The sequence below is a fragment of the Syngnathoides biaculeatus genome, chromosome 16 (assembly GCF_019802595.1).
Source record: "Syngnathoides biaculeatus isolate LvHL_M chromosome 16, ASM1980259v1, whole genome shotgun sequence".
In the NCBI taxonomy this organism is placed as follows: Eukaryota; Metazoa; Chordata; class Actinopteri; order Syngnathiformes; family Syngnathidae; genus Syngnathoides; species Syngnathoides biaculeatus.
Window position 1 is genome coordinate 6,253,879 of NC_084655.1, and position 23,084 is coordinate 6,276,962.

Consider the following 23,084-nt stretch of genomic DNA (forward strand, 5'->3'; position numbering starts at 1 on the left):
TGAACATTCACAAAAGTTCTCACTGAGACCAGCGTTCATCAACGTTTAATTTTAAACGCTGCAGAACGTTCAAGAACATCCGTGGAATGTTTAACTAAGGTTCGCTGAGCATTGCACGCATTTGCCTATCGTTAGTCAGTCGTAACTCTAGCTTTACTTGGTTGTTACTTAATCGTTTGCTTTGCAGTGAACGACTCATTGGCAACCTGTCAACGCCCACTGAACAATCCCCTAGCGCACACAGCATGTAACCAAAGTGAAACGAACGTCATTTGGTGTCCATTGAGCGTCATTCGAGCGTTTCCCGCACTTCCATGGATATGGGTATATAAACCGATGCTTTGTAAAAGCAAGGTCCATTTAATATTAAGCTAGAGTAGAGAGCACCTACTATGGAAGATCCAGAAAGCAGCAGTTCGTTTCACGGAAAAACTCCACCACACTATCCTCAACAGCCCGGTCCAGGATCCTGCAATCCTTTCTCTTTTATCTCTTTGTCGGACCGTCCTCACTGGGGTTTGCAAGGTGTTTAGGGTTCCCAGGGGGTGCCACATGGTGCGAGACTTCCCGGACGTGCTCTTCCTCCTGCTGTTGTTTTTCCTCCAAATACATTGCTCGTGATGAAAGAAGCTTAGTTTTCTTACTAGCATCCCTAGTTGCGGAAGTCCGCGCCCTAACTTTTTTTCTTCTCAGCGGCATGATGCACACTGTTCTAACTCACAACAACAACTGAAGTGACTATGAACTTTCCAACGTTTTAGTGCCGGTTCCACTGTAAAAATTTCACGCCAGCAAAACACTTTTCTGTCGTTATTCACCCTTTGGTCACACGCTCAAGACACTCGTTTTACGTTGAGAAATCGCTCGTCGCGCCCCCATGACGCGTTTGCACACGCTAATGGTTTTTAGAGGTATCTTATTTGGTCGCTGTTACACGCTTTTCGTGCGTTAGACACGCTTTTCGTGCATTAGACACACTTTAAGTCCTGTGTTAGACACACGTTAATCACACGCCACATGTGTCATCCGCGTTTGAGAACGCTGAAAAATAGAACGATTGAAATGTTCAGAGGATGTTGACCAGAAGGTCATGGTGTGACGGAGCCTTTAGATACAAGTGACCTGATTAACACATTTTTCAATATTGGGCACTTTTTTTTTTTTACATGTGAGCGCAGCGTTGAAATATGAGCACTGCGTAGTGGCAGTGATTCACCTATTTTCAACGAGCAGCACTTAGGCCCAAGTATTGCATCTTACTGAGGAGCTGAGACCATCTCCATAGCCTCTATTATCACATTTCTGTAGTACACTGACCCCCAGGTAGCTAAGGTGCACACACGATAAAGAACCAGCACAATGTCCATCAATTTAAAACAAACTCTGATTACTTATTTACATTCTATTTATTGTCATTACTATATCTTTTCATAAAGTGCGATTTTATGATTATTTTTTTTCCTCATTGTAAACAATATTTTCGTGTGATGCTGGAGCAGATAAACAAAGACTGTTTATGATTTAAGTCTTTTGATTTACAAGCATGGTCACGGAATGAATGACACATATCCCAAGGCGCCGCTGAACTAAAGCAAATTTTACAATAAAATATCAAACTTACATCATTATCTGATGTTGCTGAATCAGTACTGTACCTTGACAGCATAGATACATGAATGTTTCACGTTTATCCTGTGTGCTCTAAATTAGCAATTTGTGGCGCATTGGTGTCGACTGTTCCCCGAGGAGTTCTACTGAAGCTCCAACCCCCAACCAAATGTCGTAAAGTGGTCTGAGCGCTGATGGCTTCTCCAGTGTCCTCATCTGACCTGCCTTTGGCCTTGCAATGAGCTCATGTGGAGGAGATGAACAGACTGCATGCGTTCACGCGTATAACGGCTTGCTTCTCATCTCCAAATCCAGCAAAGATAATCAGCAGATATGCTTGCCTACCAGCGGTGACTGGCTGCTTATCTGGAGAAAATCACACAGTAACTTGTTTTTCAAAAGGTGATCTAAATCTTCCATTTGATAAGTGTGAATTCGTTGCTTCCGATGAGGAAATGAGAACTCTTCTTCAATCCGTTTACATGCACTCATACCAAACAGTCGTCAGCCATTTCGGCTGTGCTCGGTAGAACTTCAAGATGATCAGAATTGACAAGTGCACTGCTGAAGGGGAAAATCTTACCAAGAAGACTTGTAACCTAAACAGTAATTTGTTTATGGACAATTTTCGCTTGTCTCAAGCTAATATTTGCTGAAATAAGTAGAAAAAATGAGTACTTTTTGTAATTGCAATGATAATTTATAGATTATTATTAGTAGTAGTAGTACTATTATTCCTCCATCCATTTACTTCATCTGAGGTCAGGTCATGGGGGCAGTACCTTTGGCTGGGACACACAGCCACTTCAGACCCTCCAGACGAAACTCGTTTCGGACGCTTGTATCAACCCTCACTAGAAACAAATCTTACTCATCACTGCCAGCAATGCCGACCAAACTCTGACACTGGTTATACAGGGACCGAACAGCTTGTATCAGGGGGTTCGGTACCCCATATTCCTGAAGCACCCCCATAGGTCTCCCCAAGGGACATAATCCAACGCCTACTTCACAAAGCAAGTCCTGGGTGGGCGAACTCCCATGACCCCTTAATGACCCTGCAGAGTGTGTAAAACTGGTAAACTGTTCCTCAACCAGGATGAAAACCCCACTCCTCCTCCTTAATCTGAGCTTCAATTTCTCGACGGACTCTCCACTGCAGCACTCCTGAGTAGAATTTACCATGAAGGCTGAGGAGTGTCATCCGCCTGTAGTTGGAACACTTCTTAAAAAAGGGTACCACACCTCAGTTTGCCAAATGAGAGGCACTGTTCTCGATGTCCAGATAATTTTTCCTATCAACCAGCTCCACAACATCCAGAGCTTTTAGGAATTGCCACCGAGGAGTCACCGAGGTGACCTCAACTCCAGTGATACGAGAGCTGTCTTAGAGACCCAAGTCTTTACTTCTTCATGGGAAGGCGTGTGGGATTCTGACAGATGTTCCCAGCAAACCCTCACAATACAGTACAACCCCAGTTCTCGACCACAATCCGTACCATAAGGCGGTTCGAAAAGTGACTTGTTCGAAATCCGAGTGGATATTTCCCATTACAAATAATTGAAAAAGAAATAATGCGTTCCAAGCCCAAAAAAATTGGTTTTTCAAAGCATCTTTTTTTTTTTTTTAGCTTTTTCTGATAAAAAAAAACTACATAGTAGAAATACATGTACAGTTTAAATACTTTATATAATGAAATAATTTAAGAAATGTAGTTTTGCTTAAAATGTATGCTTTCGTAGTAGAGTAGGCTCGGCTGGGAGTACATTGCCGTGTCTGTAGTGACTCGTCCCCCAGCCTTGTGAAAGTCCAGACTAACTTTAAACAAGCAATAATGATGTGAAAAAAGCAAAGAAATATTATTTTTATAAAAAGTGACATACAAAAACATTAACTCAAGTTAACGAAATCTTTGAAACGAAAACAATGCCGAAATGCTATGGAACATAGCATGATTAAAGTTCACAAGAAAAAAGCAGCGTAAAACTATCAACTACCAAATCAATTTGGTGGGCGTGACTCACTCGCCCTCTGGAAGTTCTTTTCTCTTCCCAAAGAACTTATCTAGTGTCACTTCTTTGGAGGCATGATTGGGCGTTAATAGTCCTCAATAGGAAGAAGAAACAGTCAGTAAATGTCGCTATTGGGGCACGCCTGTGTACAGAGGCTGAGTTATACAGAATAACAACGCGTGTCGTGGGTCAGCTGGTCGGCCCCGCGCATTATGTTATTTCCGTTTTTTTTCCAGTGCGTTCCAATTCACACAGCAAAGATCTGTCTCAAGACCATCGCAAAGTAATTGTTGCAAAACATGACGACCAATCATTCCACCAGAAATTTGCCTCCATAAGGTGCTCCTCACAGTATTTATGACAGAGGATTCAAAAAATAATGAGAGTTGTCCTCAAGCCAAGGACCACCTGTGGAGAGCTTCAGAAATACCTGGAATTACGTAGTAGGTATATACTGCACCTTGATGACACACAAGGTGGAGGTCCATTAAATTAAAGCATGAAATCATGATGTGCAAACTAGGGTTTTAGGTTTGTTTTTAATTCTGATTAGTGTATGTTTTTATAAAATTACAATATCTGTTCTGTTTTCAGTCTTTAAATTTTTTTTTTTTTTTTAATTGAGCACATCAATGGCTTTTCTTTTGATTTGAATTAGGAGTGTTTTGAGTTAATGGCTTAAACTCGTAAATCAAGGCACAGCTATGTATGGTCTTGTTACTGGATTGATACCACAATAGTGGGTCTCGTTACTCTGGTTGGCCGATGTCCATCCAAATAATGGCTGAAAACATTTTTTTAATGATTATTGTACACAATTTAGACAAAAGTATTGGGAAACCAGTCCATGAAACAATCTGGTCATTTATTATGCAACAGAAATGAAGACAATCATTTGTTTAATTTGTAGGTTGCGCCACAAACTCTGGCGGGCATCACAAAGCCCCTGATATTGGATCCGTATCCTGAATGATCCCGAGTGCCGGATTTGTTCCAAATTAGCCTTCAAAGATTTCCGTCTCCATGCTGAGAGCGACAAAGAGACGCATGCAGATGGAGCTTTGATACAACTTGAGAGACTAATTGTCATACCGCAGAGTCCTTGACGCCTGGATGGAAACCGGCCAACCATACACACACACACACTAACCCCACATGTCGACATTCATGCGAGAGATTTTTTTTTAAGAAAAAGAATAATTTGGGGTTAAAAAAAAGACTTAATAAAGTTTCAAAAATAGTGGTATTTTCTTAAATTATAAGTATAGTATTACTAAATATTGAGTATTTTTCAAGGAAAAGTAATGTGCATTGTTTTTCTTGTTTAGAATGAATTGGAAAAAAAAGGTTAATTTTTTTAAGGGATCTTACAAGATTGAAATTGAATTTTAAAAAGCAAAATAGTTGTTTTTTGAGCAAAAAGTATTTTAGAGAGAGAAAATGCTGCTGTCTTTCAAGACGAGTTTTTTTTTTCTTTAAAAAGGCATATTATGACAAAAAGTCCAGAAAAGGGGACATTAGAAAATATTCCCCATCTCATTCTGAGAAAATATCAAATCATGAGTGTTTTTTTTAAATAAAAAAAAAAAGTTTTAACTTTTAAGAAGAAAGAATAGTACTCTTTTGGAAATTGTTTTTGAGGGGTGGAAACAATTTTGAATTTAAGAAACAAACATGACTTTTTAAGCAAAAATCATTTATGAGAGAGGAAAAAAAGTGTATTTATAGCTTAAATAAGGTTTATATATGTAGTCATATTTCTTTCATGAAAAACACATAACATTACTGAATATTGCATATTTTACTGATATAATGAAGTGAATTAAGTCATATTTTCCTCAAAAAGTTTTTTTTAAATAAAGAAAATAGAATCTTTCAAAAGGGAACAAGTTGTAATATTTTGTAAATGTTTTTAAAAAAATGTATACTCTGACAAGAATATAGCATAATTTAAAACATCTGATCAGTCTTCTTTTCCAGAAAATTGTATTTTGGAGCAAATGGTGGGAATCTTTTGAAAATAGCATTATAAGATTTCATTTTTTGGAGGGTGAGGGTATGCTATTACTATACAAATTTCATATTGATCTCTTATTATCTATTATTATTACCTCTTAATATCTTTCTGTATGAAGTCGTATTTATCTCAAAATAAGTTGGATTTATTTTAATGGCATAATATTACAAAATCAGTCACATTTATTCAAAGAAAAATACTAGATGGACGAATGGCTAGTACTACAGATTAAGAAGTATTGTAACCAATACAATTACATGAATAGTTTTATTTTTATTATTGTCCCAGATGGCGGTTCAATATTACTTCGTCAAGTAGTTTAATTGTTGGAGTGCAGAATCGTTGACGCCTGCCTGAAAACTGGCCAAGCACACACAAACACAGTCATTGGGGGAGGAACCCCAACGAGTGTGAGCGATGAAAAGAATGTAAGCGCGCGGCGGGGTAGAAATGACTAGATGAAAGTTGTGTGTGTGGAGGGTGCATGACTCCACGGATGACAACTTGCTCGTCAGCTACTTGAACTGAGAGATTGCTGGCGATGATGATGATGCGGGTTTATGGGCCCTCTTCCCCCCCCTCCTGTCCGTCCCATTCATGTTTCTTTGGACCTGATGTGCACTCGTGAAAACAAAATGGCGGTGCAACAATAGCATACTATAGCAGTAGATGATATATGGATATATTGGTTGAAAACCATATAAGAGGGAATACAGAGATTTGAAATTTTGTGACAGACAATATTTTGTGTCAGGAATGTACAGTAACGCATGACTACAAAACAGCACATGCAACTATTATTTAATTTAATAAAACAATCTTTTTGTGATATTTTCTCAACGATGCTATCTTATACTTGTACATTACCTGCAAATACAGAGCACTGCTAGCGGAAGAAGGATGTAAACATTCTTCATTACATCGTACACAACCACAGTGTACATTCTTTGAAAACTGCTTTCGTCGTCAGATATTTTAAATGGTATTCTCCCAATGTATACTTGTTTTATTGGGTACAGACAAGGAATTGTAGTAATAATTGAATCAGTGCTAAATTCTGACGTATTCTCAACCTTAATCACGACACTGTGATTTTTGTTGTAAGTAAGAAAGGCCCCGTAGCTCAGTGGTTAGAGCACTGGTTTGGTAAACCAGGGGTTGTGAGTTCATATCCCACTGGGGCCTCCACTCCCTGAGAAGGGTTGCGTCAGGAAGGGCATCCGGCGTAAAAATTGTGCCAAACATATATGTGCGTTCATCTGAGATGACATGCTGTGGCGATCCCGAAAGGGACAAGCCAAAAGAAATTTTTAATCACGACACTGTGATTTTTGTTGTAGTTGTAGCAATCAGCCATATTTAACAACATTTGAAGTGTCTGTTAGCTTGAAAATGATATGAGCAACATTATCTATAATACAGCCCATAGACTAAGTTCACTGTCTGTATCTCCCTCCGTTTGTGTGTCATATTGCATCATCAAAACAGTCCCGGGATGACTGACAGCTGTCTTTAGGTTGGACTTTAACCTGTTTTTTTTTCTCGTTTTTTTTATGAATGGGACTTTATGACAGTAATGCGATTGAATGCATGTGTGTTTGCATGAAGGCACCGCCCCCTTCCTTGCAGAAACCCACTCACCTATCTCCAAAGCATCTCCCTCCTTCCTTACGCCACCTCCCTTTCATCCTCCCCTTCCTGTCGCGTCCAACACAGCTCCCGCTCGGCTCCCGTCTTTTTAAGTATGAAGGGGCTGGGGGAGTGCGGCCCGCTCCCACTCCCATCCTCCTGCTCCTCCTCTTCTTCTTCCTTTCCTCCTCCTTGCCTTTCGCCTCTCGCCGCTGTCGAGAAGGAGAGGGAGGGGAGGAAATGGCGACGGGGGCATGCGGCGAGGAGGCTTTCTCCCGCTCCCTCTCCCTCTCCTCCTCCTGGCCAATGCTGGGCCCGGTGAATCGGAGCATCTGGTTCATTTACAGGTACCGTCAAGCGTTTTATTTTTTATTTTTTTATACACCCGCTCCCACCTCTCCTCTCCGTCACCGTGGTAGCCGGAGGCGGGAGTCATATGCATGCGCGTCATGGCTGGCGGGATCGATTGGCGCGACTTGACAGATGTTGCGGTGCCTGGACGTGTTTTGATTGTGTCTGTGTGTGTGAGACACGTGTGCCAGCGTTTCACTAAATGAACATGCGTGAGCACTGCGCACACGCTCGCACACACACACATTTGGTGTCATGCCTCTGGATTGATGGCATGTTGTGTTTATCAGTGCATGTGAGTCTCTCTTATGCGGTCGAAAGCAATCTGTTGTGTTGTAGTTCAGCCTTCTTTCTGTGCCAATTTCTGTTGGCTTCTCCTCATAAAAAATGATGGAACTGATCAACTTTCGTGTGGTTCCACTTAAAAGTCGCATTTCAATATAATCAAATGTCCTGTCAAGACACAAAGGAGCAGTTGCTGTAAAAGTCAAAGGTTTACCTTTGGGCTTATGGATATGCTTGTGAAAAAGGATGCACAGACAAAAAAGGTAACAAATACTCATTTTCTGCAATTTGTACAATATTGGGGGAAAGGACACTTGCAAGGAGTGAATTTGGTTATGGTATGCTTGGTCTCAGACAAATAAGTTGCGTTGGTTGAATATTTTGAAGAGCTGTACATGTGCACAGAAAAAAAAGCCAAAGAAAAAACTCATTCATTGTCATGCTACAGATGTCACACCTGGGCATCGTACACAGAGCCACATATTACTGATAACTGACACCTACAATAGAAATAACTACTCGGAATAATCCTTTCACACCTGTGTGCCTGAATAGCAGGATGTGTGTAGTCATGTTGTTGTCGTGTGTGTGAGGTGGTCTTGAACATGGTGTGCTTCGTCTCACATGTAGAAAAGACAATTCTCATGTTTTGTATTACTGACAACCCACAGTAGAAATAACGACAAGCACTTGAAATAAGCTGCAGTCATGAAAGTTGTAGTAAAGTAGTGGTAAGAGTAAACATACACAAGCTTGGACGCAAGATCGCTTGGTAGAGGTTTCAAGAATGAGGGGTAATGAAAAAAGACAAAGAAAATATTAACAGTCACCAATCCACAGCCATAGTCTGGCACAGTCCACAACCCTAGTCCCTCTCACGTCGCAGTGGTCTTGAACACGTGCTGTACGCTTGCTCGAACATGTACAAGTGCCCTATAATTGACCCTAATATTTCACCTTTTTATCACGAACTGCCGTTGTTGTGTATCTTGAAGCAAGTAAATACGCTCTAGCATGGATGTAAACAACTTCTGTAGAGGGAGAAGTAATGCAAAAAAAAAAAAAACCTCAGTCGGGAAATTCCACACCATGCTTGAGGACAGTACATATCTTTCGTGGTTGTAAGAATCGAGCTCGAGCTTGGTCAGCTTGCTCTTACAAATGGACCAATTGAATATTGATAAGAATGTCCCATTCCTTGGACCCTGGCAGGGTTGGAAGCAGTGGGCTTGAACACAGTTAGCTTGATCTTACTCATGCTCTAGATGAGATGTATCAATGAAAATGTTGTGAAACAGCCAAGGAAAAGTAACGCTAGGCCATCAGTACCATGCTAGGGCACTCTTGACACCTTAAGTTTTTTAGTGCTGTGTACCATGCCAGAGCACGGGAACCAACCTTGTCCCAACATAATTGAAGGAAGTGGGATTGAGCATGCTACCCTTGCTCTTGCATTGACAGTGCACTCGAGTGTGAATGGAAAAATTGCATTATTGGAATAAATAGGATTATATCACATTGCAAGTGGTACCAGGCCAAAGCCTGGTACAGTAAAGTAAGGTACAGCCCAACACAAGTCTACCTTTATAAAAAATAAAAAAAAATAAAATAAAAAAGGAAGTTGTGTCCCATCTCGTCCCCCGGCGGGGGACATACCGAAGTGTTTGACCCAAACAGGCTTTTCATTGGCATTGTACCCCCAAAATCATTCACTTTATTTTATTTCAGTTGTCCACCTGCTTGTTGTTTGTCGGCGGAGAACGACTTGCGGCACTGCAACTTTGCTCCGATTCTTCTGTTGTGTGCATGAGAGAGAGAGAGAGAGAGAGAGAGAGAGAGAGAGAGAGAGAGAACAAGCTTCTGAGTCTGAAAAGCACAGGTGTGCCCAGCAGAGTAGGGGAGTTATAGTATTTGTTTTCAATTACACAACTATAGGTGGTTTTACAGGAGTTTATTTCCCCCTCCATTTTCTCTACCGCTTATCCTCACTATTGTTGCAAGCATGCTTGAGCCTATCCTAGCTATCTTTGGGCGAAAGGCAGGTTACACCCTGAAATGGTCACCAGCCAATCGCAGGGCACATAGAAACAAACAACCATTCACACATGTGGACAATTTAAAGTCTCCAATCAACCTAGCATGCATGATTTGGAGATGTGGGAGGATACCGGAGGGGGGTGGGACCCAGGTCCTCAGAACTGTGACGCAAATCTCCTAACCAGTCCTCCACTGTTCCAAAGTGCCTAGTTTTATTTTCATCTGTTATTCTAATTTGAACAATTGTTGGCAGGATACACAGTTTTTTCTTCTTTTTTAATAGTAGCTTTAATTATACCGGTACAATGTTTGGAGGATTTATGCTAATTATCGTTTTTGCCAGTTTAATTTTTGGAATATTTACAGTAGTCTTTTTCTGTGGGTGTTTTATTTTAACCTGCGGAACTTTGGGACAAATGATACTTCCTTGTCTTATTAGCATACGTGCAACTGTTTGTGGATTTTTTTTTCTTCTTTTCACCTGTGCCCCTTTTGGTGTATTTTTGGTACAGTGGTAGCTCTACTTGCGAAAGTATCTACTAACGAAAGATTCAGGTCATGAAAAGCCTCCCTGAAAATTTTTTCTCTAGTCACGAAAGAAATTCAGGATATGAAAGGGGGAAAATGGTGCTGGACTGTAGTTTTAATTGTCCATATGAACTTTTCCTCTTATTTTATTCTGTACAATTTTGGTTGAGATTTGTGATAGCGTTATTTTTACTCAGATATATTTTGGGAGATTTATTTTAAGTTTTATGTATTTTTTTTTAAATTTGTTTAACATGCAGTTTGGGGTTGCCCCTATTTTAACATGTGCGACTTTTGGAGGATTTTGACTTGTTCACTATTTTAAACTGCACAATTGTTGTGTTATCATATTTTCATACACACAACTTTTGCTGTTTTCAAAATACATCCACCCATTTTACACTGGAGACTATGTTAGTCCTGGGTAGCAACGCGCTCACGTACTCAAATAACATTTTGGAGAAACCATACTGTACTTGTCCGGGAGGTTTTTTATGAATCATAATTTTACTTTTACACAAGTATTTCTGTAAAGAAGAAACATTACTTTTGCTCTGTTATAATAATCTACATGCCACTGGCTAATTTCATTCGTCCATAATTGTATGTGCGATCTCCTCATATTTTAAATGTTTCTTTTTTTTTTTTAAGACTTAAACTGATTTTCGACTTACGCACAAGGCGTTGTCGTTCCGATCTGCTGTGATAAAAGGTGACGTTTGACTCAAGTACACCATTCCAACACAAGAAAGTCACTCGTCCGCATAGAGTCTTTTATTGGGCTTCGTGGCCCAATCAAATTGAGGATAGCTGCCCGCAACTTGTGGCTACATTACAGAAAACAAAAAAAACCAACATGAACATGCAGCATAGTTTTTTCACTTCCCAAACATGGATATTTCATTAGCCCACTTCTAACTTGAGAAAACAGCTTGTGGTATGTTGCAGATGTTTTTTGCTGTTGTTTTGGTTCTGCAAATGGTAACATGTGAGCCCAGTGGACTCCCACTCAACATGACTTTGAATGTCATCTGTTACTTTTAAATGTAACACCTCACATGGCAGTTGTAAAAGGGAGTGCATCCTTTTCCAGCTAGATTTTGTTATTTTAACTTTATTTAACCAGGTAAAGGGTCAATTAAAGCAGAACATCTATTTAGCGATGGTGACCTGTCCAGCAAGGCGGGTTAAATGTCAAGTCCAAGTTCATCACATTCAAGTTTTAGTTTAATTCCACACCCCCTCTCAAAATGATACAAAATAAATCTAATAATAATAATCTAATAATATTTGAATTCACGCTCTTATTTAAAAAAAAATAAACCATAAGTTACTCATTAGTTACTCAGTACTTTTGTTTTTTTTCCCCACTTAGTGTATCTTACTCTTACTCTTTTTAGACATTATTTGGAAGACTACTTTTTACTTTTACTTGAGTCATATTCTAAAGTAATAATACTCTTACTTGAGTACAATATTTGGCTACTCTACCCAGCCGGGTCCTGGGATGTAGATGTAATGGAAACAATGAGTCCTAGCCCAGCAAAAAGGAGTCCCTGCAATTTATCATTATGGAATACAGATAAAAGTAATCCGCCACTACATCACATTTGTTGCTTTGGCATTCTCGCTCTCGTTTCCTGTAGTCTGATTTTAATCACTGCAACCTGTTAGATGCATTATTTTATCATGCATTTGTTTACATCATCCTTGCCTGAATCATTCTCTTTGCGAGTGGCTCTGTGACCTGAAGTGTGACCCTAAGTGTGACCCAGTCAGATCTGGGGGCGGGGGTTATGCACCCCCTTGCTGATTTCAAAGCAGATAATCTTCAAACACCATTGTTATAAATGTTTTGAGAAACTAATAAAAAGGGGGACACTGGTAAGACTAACTCAGAACAGGTGTTGGCCTTGCAGCTGGTTAGTCAAACCCGTTTCTCCTCTCGAGCCAAATTTAAGACCTCTCTTGTCCCTTCATTTGCATAATTCATCCAGTGGTTGGGTTTAAACCTAACACAACCTTAGATGGCATTTACAGTAGCCTCATTTTTACCTGCACAATTTTTTTCAACAGTTGTCTCAATTTACCCCTGAAACTTTGACGGATTTACGTCCATCTTATTTTAACCTGCAGAACATTTTAGGGATGTACTATACTGGTTTTAATCAGTGCAACCTTTACTCGAGGGGTGTACAACTCATTTTAATGTCACAGGCCAGATTGTAGTTGAAGTTTCCCTCAGAGGGCCGTTACCATTTTGAAAACAAAAATCTTTCATCGCCTTATCATATCACACACGAAATTTGTGAACAAGTTTTGGAGTAAAAAATGAAGAATAATGGGTTTTCAACCATTGGTCATATTTGTTAACACAAAATTCTTATAATATCTCAATGTTATCATTGATGATACATTAATTTTGGTACAGATTCAGTGATTCTCAACTCACGAGTTGGGACCTGAAGTGGATCACAGGGCTATTATGGGTGGGTCGCAGAGAAACAGTAAACAAAATAAAAAGTACTGAATAATAATTCAGGCTGTTAAAGAAAGCTATTACTTTCAAGGGTAATGGGTTTTCAACCATTGTTCGTTTGTTAACACAAAAATGCTAATAAGATAGATCTCAATGTTTTCATTTGCGACGCATGACAATTTGAAATTTTGGTACAGATTTTCACAACAATCATGGAAGTTGACAGATGATTTGCCTTCACAGGGCAGATGTAATCATGTGGCTCGCTGGATCTGACCCCCGGGCCTTGAGTTTGACACCTATGCTTTACTGGGTTTACAGTAGTTTCATTGTAGCTCTTTTGTGGGATTTATCTTATTTTCAAATGCAGAATTTTTGGCAGTATTACAGTAATACAGTAGTAGTAGTAGTAGTCATACAGTAGCGCTACATCAGCTATATAAATTAGCCTAGTTCCTTTGTTTGTGGATAGTGTAACATACATTATTAAACGTTATTGCCAGTGTGTATTAATAACTCCTGCTTTGAGGTGTTTTTTTTTTTTTTTTTTTTGGGGGGGGGGCAGAGAACTGAATTAAAACCCTTCGAGAGTAGATACAGAGTAGACTTTGTGCAACACAACCGGGCCGGTAAAACAAAGCAAAGCCTTCAATGTATGACATCAATGGAAAAAAAATCTCCCTAGTTACTCATGATCTTGTCTTTTTTTTTTGATAGAAAAAAGTGTTTTGTGCATAATGTGATAATGTGACAGCGCCATTAAAGGGTCTCATATTTATTTATTTTTTTGCCTCTTTACCTGCTGTGTGTAACATAATGCCATTTGAAGTCTCATTTTAGCAATAATGGTCTTTAGTTGGAATCTGATCAATACTGATTCTTGTAGGTAGTACGTGACCTTAAACTGTTTTGCCTACAATGATACCTTGACTTCTGGGTTTAAGTCATTGTGTGACCAAGCTCATAAATAATTTTATTCGCATATGAAATCAGCTTTCCCCAATGGAATGAATTGAACTGCTATTAATCTGTTTGAACCCACCAATAAAAACATTTATCTATTACTATTTCATTATTCATATTTCATTTCATTCATTCATTTTCTATACCGCTTCTCCTCATGCAGGTTGCAGGTGTGGTGTGGCCCCTCCCAGCTATCTTCATGCAGGAGGCAGGCTACACACAGAACTGGGTGCCAGCCAATTACAGAGCACATAGAGAAAAAAAACACATTCACATCTACAGGCAATTTAGAGTCTTAAATCAACCTTCCACGCATCTTTTTGGGATGTGCGAGGAAACTGGAGTACCCAGTGAAAACCAAATGCAGGCACAGGCAGAACATGCTAACTCTAGATTTTAACTCGGGTCCTCAGAACTATGAGGTAGATGTGCTCACCATGCCACCCTTAGCTCTGCATATAAAAAAAGAATGGAAATAGTGGTTTTATGACGTAATTACTGTACATAATGTCTTTTTCATGTCGGATATGTGCCTTTAAGGGGCATGGCCCTGAGAGCAAGTGTTGCAAGTATTGTCATCTCCATGCTCCCTGTGGTCTCATCTTGTATTTATATCTTCGATGTGATTAAGATTGCGGATGGATGTTTCTATGTGCCGTGCGATTGGCTGTGACAACTGGTTCAGGGTGTACCCCACCTCCTGCTTGATGTTAACTGGGATAGGCTCCAGAACTCCCGCCACCCTTATGAGAACAAGCGGCTCAGAAAATGGCTGGACGGATGTAGAGATATTAAGTACTGAAACGTGCAAAGACAGAATTTAATGTGAAAATGTTGAGATGAACAGTTTTTCCACCTGTTTTCTGGATTTTGGACTTGATGAGGCTGGGGTGAAAACTTTCTGGTATGAGTTGGCTGTCCCTCACCATTGAGCAGTGTTGTTTTATGTGTGGCGATCCGTTGCATCTGTGAGTTACCAAGTAATAAAATGTGATTTTCAAGCCTTATTTTCGATATATTCAATTTTTTTATGAATTCAAATTTGTCAGACTTTTCTCTTATGGTGGTGGGTCAGATTCAAAAGATATTTATGTTTACCCTTGACAGTTTCTTTAATTGCTCCATTTTTTAATATTCTAACTGAACATTGTTCACACCTGCGATTTTGGCAGGTAACGAAAAAAAAAAAAGAATCTACCAATCTACAATTCGTGACTGGATAAAATTGTAAGTTGAAGCTGTAATAAATTACGGTTACCACTATATTATGACTGCGGAAAATGTCTGTGATTTCATTCCAAATCCAGCACGCCCCCTTAGGAAGACCAAATCTGTCTTCAGACCGAGATGTGTTAGCTGCGTTCCATCTCACTTTGCTTGTTGTTTTTTTTTCTGCCAGCGACTACATCATCAAGGAGAAGATGGTGCTTCTGCAAAAGAAAGACAGCGAGGGCTTTGGCTTTGTGCTGCGAGGTGCTAAAGGTGAGGAGGAACAAGGACTACACAACTAAATGTAAACAACAATGATGCGGCTTTCTCGTCGTCTTTCCAGCTCAGACACCCATCGAGGAGTTCACCCCGACGCCTGCCTTCCCCGCGCTGCAGTACCTGGAGTCGGTGGATGAGGGCGGTGTGGCCTGGCGGGCCGGTCTCAGGATGGGTGATTTCCTCATCGAGGTAACCTGCACTCATGACTCTCTTTTCTTTTTTTCTCATGAAGAAATGTGATTACAAAAGAAACAATATTAAATTATGTGTAATTCCACAACATAGTCTGTCACCTTTGCAGTCAGAAAGAAAATTTGTAGCTCTTTGTATCACTTATGATGGTTTTAGCTTCAACTTCCATCTATTTCTTACCCACCGCCACTCCAACGATGTAATACCACAGTTGAAGTTAAAAAATGTAAATATTACTGTACAGTACAAGACTAATTTCTAGTTTTTTTCATTGCCTAAAACAACCAGTACAGTACAAAGTTATTTTAAATAAATATTTAAAACAGCTTGAACATGTTAGTAAATTTCATATTTAATCCAAATTTACCATGCAGGTCTGCTTGGTCTTGGTGATATTGCCAAAGTGCACTACTCATCATATGTGAATTGCTTTCATGAGTCCTGAGGGCTTACGGTGCTTTCTAGTTCCAAATCCATTGCCGAAGACGAATGGCTTGACCAAAAAACAAATAAATGTTACGTTTTGGAGTAGGAATGATGTACTTGTGTATCTGTGACCCAGAAATATGTCAATCCCATTCTCTGTTTGCGTTCCACCACAGCACCAATAAACAACAGCGGCCAGTTCTGGAACCGACACACTTTATCACGGACAGTCGAACTGATAAATGGAAACTATTTTCACACATATTGTTCAGTCCTGACGGTCAAGCATCCGTTATATCAGTGGTCCATTTGTTCGAGGTTCCATTGTACAGTATATATAAAGTAATGGTTCTGAGTTGGGACGTGGGTCAAAAGGCCATTATGGGTGGGTCGCAGAAAGATGGTAAAAAAAAACACAATTGAGGATAATTCAAACAGTTAATTTATTTGTTCTGCAGCCTTAATTTTCTTAAAAGAAGTAACACTAGATGTTGCAATTTCTTGAAAAACAAAATAGGTCTGTGCCAAAATATACATTTTTGTACATGGGTATGTTCAGCATCAGTTTCTCAGCAAGGTGCTCTGAATGGCACTTTAAACTTGTAAGCATTGAGAGTTGCCATGTTTGAAAATATTTTCATTATGAGGATAAGCGGTAGGAAACATGGATGGATGTATTCAAAAGCTATTTTTGAAAAAGTGGGTCATAACTGGGTTAGATTTGAGAACCAATGAGTGAAAGACCAAAACCCGATTCATGCCTTTTTTGACAAAAATTTGGTAGTTTGGTTTTGCGGTGAAATTACATGAGAAACCTTTTCATAAAATAAAGATTGGATTTTGTTCTGCACGTAAACCCCTTAATTTCTTAATACAGTGGTTCTTGAATTGTTTTTATACCAAGAACTACATTAAAAAAACTTGTCTCTCAAGTACCACCATTATGACGAACATTGAATTACTGCAGCCGTAATAGGCCAAAATTGATAATAAATGAGGCAGGTTTCATTTAATTTTGTAAAATAATCTAACATGTAGAAAAATAAAACTATGTAAATAAGGATTCGGTTTTATACTACTTTTTTTGTACTTTATACAGTACGTCAACTTAGAATAAGCTATATAGAATTATTTTATGGCAGCATGGTGGATCAGCTGGTAAAGCGTTGGCCTCACAGTTCTGAGGTCCCGCCTATACCGTCAATCTCAGACCCGCCTTTGTGAAGTTTGCATGTTCTGCCCGTGCCTGCGTGGGTTTTTTCTGGGCACTCCGGTTTCCTCCCACATCCCAAAAACATGCAACATTAATTGGACACTCTAAATTGCCCCTAGGTGTGATTGTGAGTGCGGCACTTTGTCTCCATGTGCCCTGCGATTGGCTGGCAACCAGTTTAGCTTGTAACCCACCTCCTGCCTGTTGACAACTGGGATTAGCTCCAGCAACTCCCCGCGACCTTCGTGAGGATAAGTGGCAAAGAAAATGGATGGATGGATGAATTATTATTATTTTTTCATTGTTATTATTTTTAGAAATGTTTGCAAGATTAAAATTTAATCATCACAAATTGTGATCTGCAGTGAAAGCAGGGAGCAGGCGGAGGAACAAAGAAATATGGAGGTACGCATTGGGATGGAGAGGAATGAAGATTAGCCAACGTAAAACAGAATATATGTGCTTGAATGAGAGGGGGGGGGGAGTGAAGCTCCAGGGAGATAGCGAGGGTGGATGACTTCAAATACTTGGGGTCAACAATTCAGAGCAATGGTGAGTGTGGTAAGGAAGTGAAGAAACGGGTCTAAGCGGGATGCTCCAGATCAAGTTGGCAGAAGGGGTCTGGTGTTCTATTTGACAGAAGAAACTCTGCTAGGATGAAGGGCAAAGTTTATAAAACAGTGGTGAGGCCGGCCATGATGTACAGATTTGAGACGGTGGCACTGAAGAAACAACAGGAAGCAGAACTGGAGGTAGCAGAAATGAAGATGTTGAGGTTCTCGCTTCGAGTGAGCAGGTTGGATCGGATTAAAAATGAGCTCATGAGAGGGACAGCCAAAGTTGGAAGAGTAGAGAGAGCAGACTTCGATGGCTTAGAGATGTTCAGACGCGAGAGTGAATATATTGGTAGAACGGTGCTGAGGATGGAGCTGCCAGGCAAAAGAGCGAGAGGTAGACCAAAGGAATGGGATGTTGTGAGGGAAGACATGAGTACAGTGGGTGTTAGAGAGGAGGATGCACGAGATAGGCTTAGATGGAAAAAGATGACATGCTGTGGCGACCCCTAATGGGACAAGCCGAAAGAAAAAGAAGTAGTAAGTTGAATCATCACAATGTCAGACTTTTAAAAGCTGTAGCCAGCCCGTAATGAGGGAAAATGTCTGCCTCCAAATTAAAAAAAAAAAAGGGCTGTAGCCATGATGATCTCGAAAGAGCAAAAATTAGCGAGTGGTTGCTCAGCTTTTCCAAGTCAACAGTGAGCTCAGATCAACCCCATGCAACACCAAAAATCATGAAAATGATTTTAGAAAAAAGAAATTACACAGGACGGATGGAGCTGCGTTGATAAGCCCAGAGCAGGAAAAATCCTCCTTTTCTCTTCCAGGTCAATGGTCAGAATGTGGTGAAGGTGGGTCACCGTCAGGTGGTGAACATGATCCGGCAAGGTGGCAACAGTCTGATGGTCAAGGTGGTCATGGTGACCCGCAACCCCGACATGGAGGAGGGCGCCCGCAAGAAAAGTAAGGTGTCAAGAGAAGCGAAAAGGAAGCCTTGTGACAGACATCTTATGACTCTTCTTCTGCTTCATTGCAGTCCCGCAGCAAAGCAAGAGGCTGAGCACACCCGCCATTGCCCTGCGCTCTAAGTCGATGACTTCGGAGCTGGAGGAGATGGGTCAGCAGAACACTTTTACGTGCCTTGAAAGGCGATACTTTGTACTTTTACTCGTGTATTTTTGTTACGAAACGCTACTTTTATCCTGTTACATTGAGCTAAATTCTGCTTGTTACTTTTGTTTTTATGTAGCTACTATTGCTTGTGTGACTGATTTATTTTGTTGTGTCAGAGAGACTTCTGCCTCTGGCATTGTCACATCTTTTCCACCAATCCAACATAACTGCGAGGGACGTTTGAGTCCATTTTACCAATGAAAGTCTTCATGGCACCATCTGTGCTTGCATCAAGATGTCCATGTTTCAGCCCACAAGAACTCTAATTTGTACTTGCGTTGTTTCGTGAGTGTTCACAATGAAATTTCATTTGATACAATTTCTTGTGGCTGAATCTGACTTATTTTTTATTCACCATTTTTTAATGATTAGGCCCCGTAGCTCAGTGGTTAGACCACTGGTTTCGTAAACGGGTTGTGGGTTCGTATCCCATTGGGGCCTCCACTCCTTGAGAAGGGTTGCGTCAGGAAGGGCATCCGGCGTGCCGAACATATATGTGCATTCATCTGAGATGACACGCTGTGGCGACCCCGAAAGGGACAAGCCGAAAGAAACTGACTTATTTTTTTAATGATTGATTTCATCATTCGTTTAGTTCATTTGAATCTGAATTTGAATATTTCTAATTTATCTTTATTTGATGCTCTCATCAGAACAGAAACATAATTAGAACAGCTCATGTTATAAATCCTGTTAGCTTACCTTGCATAATCATGTACAGATCTTTTTTTTTCTTTTAAACTTGTTCTGCTTGAACAAATAAAATACAAAAATAGCCACAAACAGCCAGAGTAAATCAAATTCATTAGCCAAATACACTTACCAAATTCAAAGCCCTGGAGCCAAATTCTACTCACAACATCACAATATGCAGCCTACTAAAGCTCTTAAAAGTGTCTGCTTTATTCTATCGCTATATAGTTTTGCTCTTTTAATGCAGATTTTCTTTTCTTTTATAGTACAAACATTTTTTAACCAAATCCTTTCTTGACAGAAAGTGAACAATTGTTGTGTATGTAACTTGCCCCACTTTTCCATGACTTCTTATTTCAAATCCAATTCAGTGTTAAAAATTTGTATAATCAATTGCTAGGGCCATTGTGTATGTAAAATAATACGGTGAGGTGTTTGTAAGCTTTTCAGTGCTCTCTGAGGAAAATCATAACTATGATGTGGCCCCACAAAAAAGCCAAGCCATTTTGAACTTTCTGAATTTTCTGAAAACCAAACAAAAAGTGACATTTTTAGCAGGCACATTTGTGTATTTTTTTTCTCCAATGTTGTTAGTCTAATTACACAAGTGGCCAAGTTGTTTTTGACTAATTGTCACAATGTAAACGAAAAAAATAATGTGATTCTTAGAAATAGTCAAAGTCAAGCTTGTCAAGCTAGTCACGAGCCTCCAAGGGCTTCCCAGGCCCGCAGTAGACACGCATTGACGACCCCCCCAATTGTTCAAATTTGATTTGAACAACTATGATATTAGGATAATATATTTATGACCCTGTGTTTGATTTTTTTTTTTCCTTTTAGATTATTTTTGTACCATTATTAAGATGAAGAGGTCAAGCATGAATTGCTATGGATAGGTTTTCAATGACATCATCATAGTCCTTAGACCAATCGGATAAATTAACCATAGAAAAAAACTTCACCCTTCACCTATCACCTGTATTCTCTGACCTCTATGACACACAAGATGGCGTAATTGGAAACCTATCCATTGGATGAGTGAATCTGCAGTTGCAGGTGCTTTTCCTCTCCAGTCCTATGGGTGGCAGTAGTGGTTGTTGAATATCAATTACTAAATATCAAATAAATGGGGACTTAGAAATTCTTTCTTTTTGTCTGCTCATGCTGCTATCTACATATCTCAACAGTGGAAAGAGGTGCAATTTTTTCCATTTTCTCCTTTTATATTTCTTGTCTTTAATATACAGGTGTAGTGCATGTGCAAAGTGTTTTGGGCCAACTTTAGTTGTCATTTCCAACAAAGTATTTGCATCCAAGTGCATGTCCCGCCCCAGGGAACATAATTAGTATTCCGTGTAACAATGCTGTCATGCTCCCGCCAAAGACGAGTGTCCTTTTTGTCCTCCTCCTCGCAGCTGCTACCCCATGGAAAAAAAAGTCAGGTAATCTCGTGGCCACTCTTGAATTGTTTTTATCCCTCACCGAGCGTGTTTGTTCACTCCTCGTCTCTTTTCAGAACTGGAAACTTCCCAAGTGGCTGAGAAGAAGAGGACCGTCTATCAGATGGCTCTCAGTAAGGCCTTGTCAGCATCCTCATCGTGTCCCGCCTTGCTTGTCCCATCATTTTTCCTGTCCATTTTGCGTGGCTTTTGTCCCCCTTTTTTCTGTCTCATTCCCGTGTGCGTTCCCTCCTCCTCTTCTGTCCTTCCTTTCATTTCTTTCCACTTTCCTTGCTCTTGCTCTCAGATAAATTAGATGAAATTCTTGCAGCGGCTCAGCAGACAATCAGCACCAATGAGGCGGCAGGGACGCGAGGGCATGGGCCCAAACGGGACAGGGGACGTACTTTCTATAGCAATGAGGTATGTGTGCGCGTGTGTATTTGTGCATGCAATATGAACTGTAAATATAAAGGGTTGGTAAATGTAATAAAATGGTGTACACAACTTACTTATTACATTTGGTTTTGTTTGCTGGAAAAATTTCCTTCCATCCTGACTTCAGAATTGTTCTTCATTCTTACATGCTTACATTCTCATCCTGCCTTCATTGAGACCTGTTTTTCCATCTGCCTTGCATCCTTCCTTTCTGGCCTCTCTGTCCTGTCCTCCTTCCTTCAAAATTGTTAGTGCTTTCAGAGTTCTTTCTTTGTTCATAAAGACCTGCTTTTCTGTCATGCTTCCTTCATTTCCTGTCGTCCTTCCCTCCTACCTTCTTTTGCCTTCCTTTGTTTACCTTCCTTTCATGCTTTTTTTTCTTTGTTCATCTTCCATCCTTCTTTCACTCCTACCTTCCTTTTTGCCTTCCGTCCTTGTTTCCTTACTTCTTTCTCCCTCCTCCCTTCTCAAGCACATTAGTGGCCAGCAATGGTCAACAACAAATATGCAAACAATGCAGAGTGGCAAAACTAATACAATTGTTGGATTGCAATCACGTGATAATCGCCACCATATCTACAGACAAGCTAGGCGTTGTAGACGACATCACCATGACAACATCCACAGACCCATGTGTAAGCGGTGAGCGTCGGATGTTTTCTGCCTACTTTCATTCACTAGATGATTTTGCCGAAGCTAGATATGTACAGATGATCAAACTCTGTGAAGATATCAATCCGTATACTCTCCACAAAGACGTAAAGGATCTGAAAGACTTCCCTGAAGTAGAATATCCGGACACTAGAAATACACATGCTTACCGCTTACAAATTGATCAGAACAGACTTTCAAATAATCATTCACCTTGTGTACTCAAGCTTCGTTCAGATCTGCACATTGTGTATTTGCAAGCCACTTTTGCTGCCGTTTTTTCGATAACGCCACTGCATCTTCTCCTTTATGCAATCTAATCTTTAGAACTTGGAAAAATCGCTTCCCAATGTCTCTGTTTCCGTGATTTCCACATCCATAGATGCAACAAAAATCTGGCATGATGACGATGAACAGCTGACTGCTTGTCTGCAACAGTGGCGGGCAAGTACCAGGATGAACAGGCGTGACGTCACGTGCAACCCAGCCATGAGTGCATGAATAATGTATAATTGCCCCGAGTGTGATGTGACTGCAACTTCAAGACAAAATTGGCAGCATGTTACAATGGAATTGTAAGTTAACTGTTTTAAGAAGTTAATAGCGAGAGGGAAGAAGCTGTTGAAATGTCTGCTAGTCTTAGGTTGCATGGTTTGATAGCGCATATCTGAAGGAAGGAACTGGAAGAAGTGTTGACTGGGATATGGTTTTGCATGCTCTTGTCTTAGTTCTGGGAGTGTGCAAGTTCTCAAGGCTGGGTCGGGCAATACGAAGAATTTTTCCGGCAGTTTTGATTGTCCATTGGGGTTGGAGTGTGTCTTTTTGTGGCAAAAGCAATTCAGACTGTGATAGATGAAGACAGGGCTGATTCAATGACTACTGTGTAGAACTGCCTCAACAGCTT

The 23,084-nt window shown here is 40.1% G+C and overlaps 1 protein-coding gene across 1 annotated transcript in view; it reads left to right on the forward strand.

The window, feature by feature from the left end:
* The window catches only part of shank1 (SH3 and multiple ankyrin repeat domains 1), a 95,548-nt gene that overhangs the window by 60,284 nt on the left and 12,180 nt on the right, over positions 1 to 23,084 (forward strand). The window contains exons 17-23 of the mRNA XM_061845026.1: positions 15,310 to 15,392; positions 15,463 to 15,587; positions 18,614 to 18,749; positions 18,823 to 18,903; positions 21,068 to 21,094; positions 21,169 to 21,225; positions 21,399 to 21,514. Of these exons, the coding sequence (XP_061701010.1) occupies positions 15,310 to 15,392; positions 15,463 to 15,587; positions 18,614 to 18,749; positions 18,823 to 18,903; positions 21,068 to 21,094; positions 21,169 to 21,225; positions 21,399 to 21,514 (625 nt within the window). The remainder of the gene's footprint in view (positions 1 to 15,309; positions 15,393 to 15,462; positions 15,588 to 18,613; positions 18,750 to 18,822; positions 18,904 to 21,067; positions 21,095 to 21,168; positions 21,226 to 21,398; positions 21,515 to 23,084) is intronic.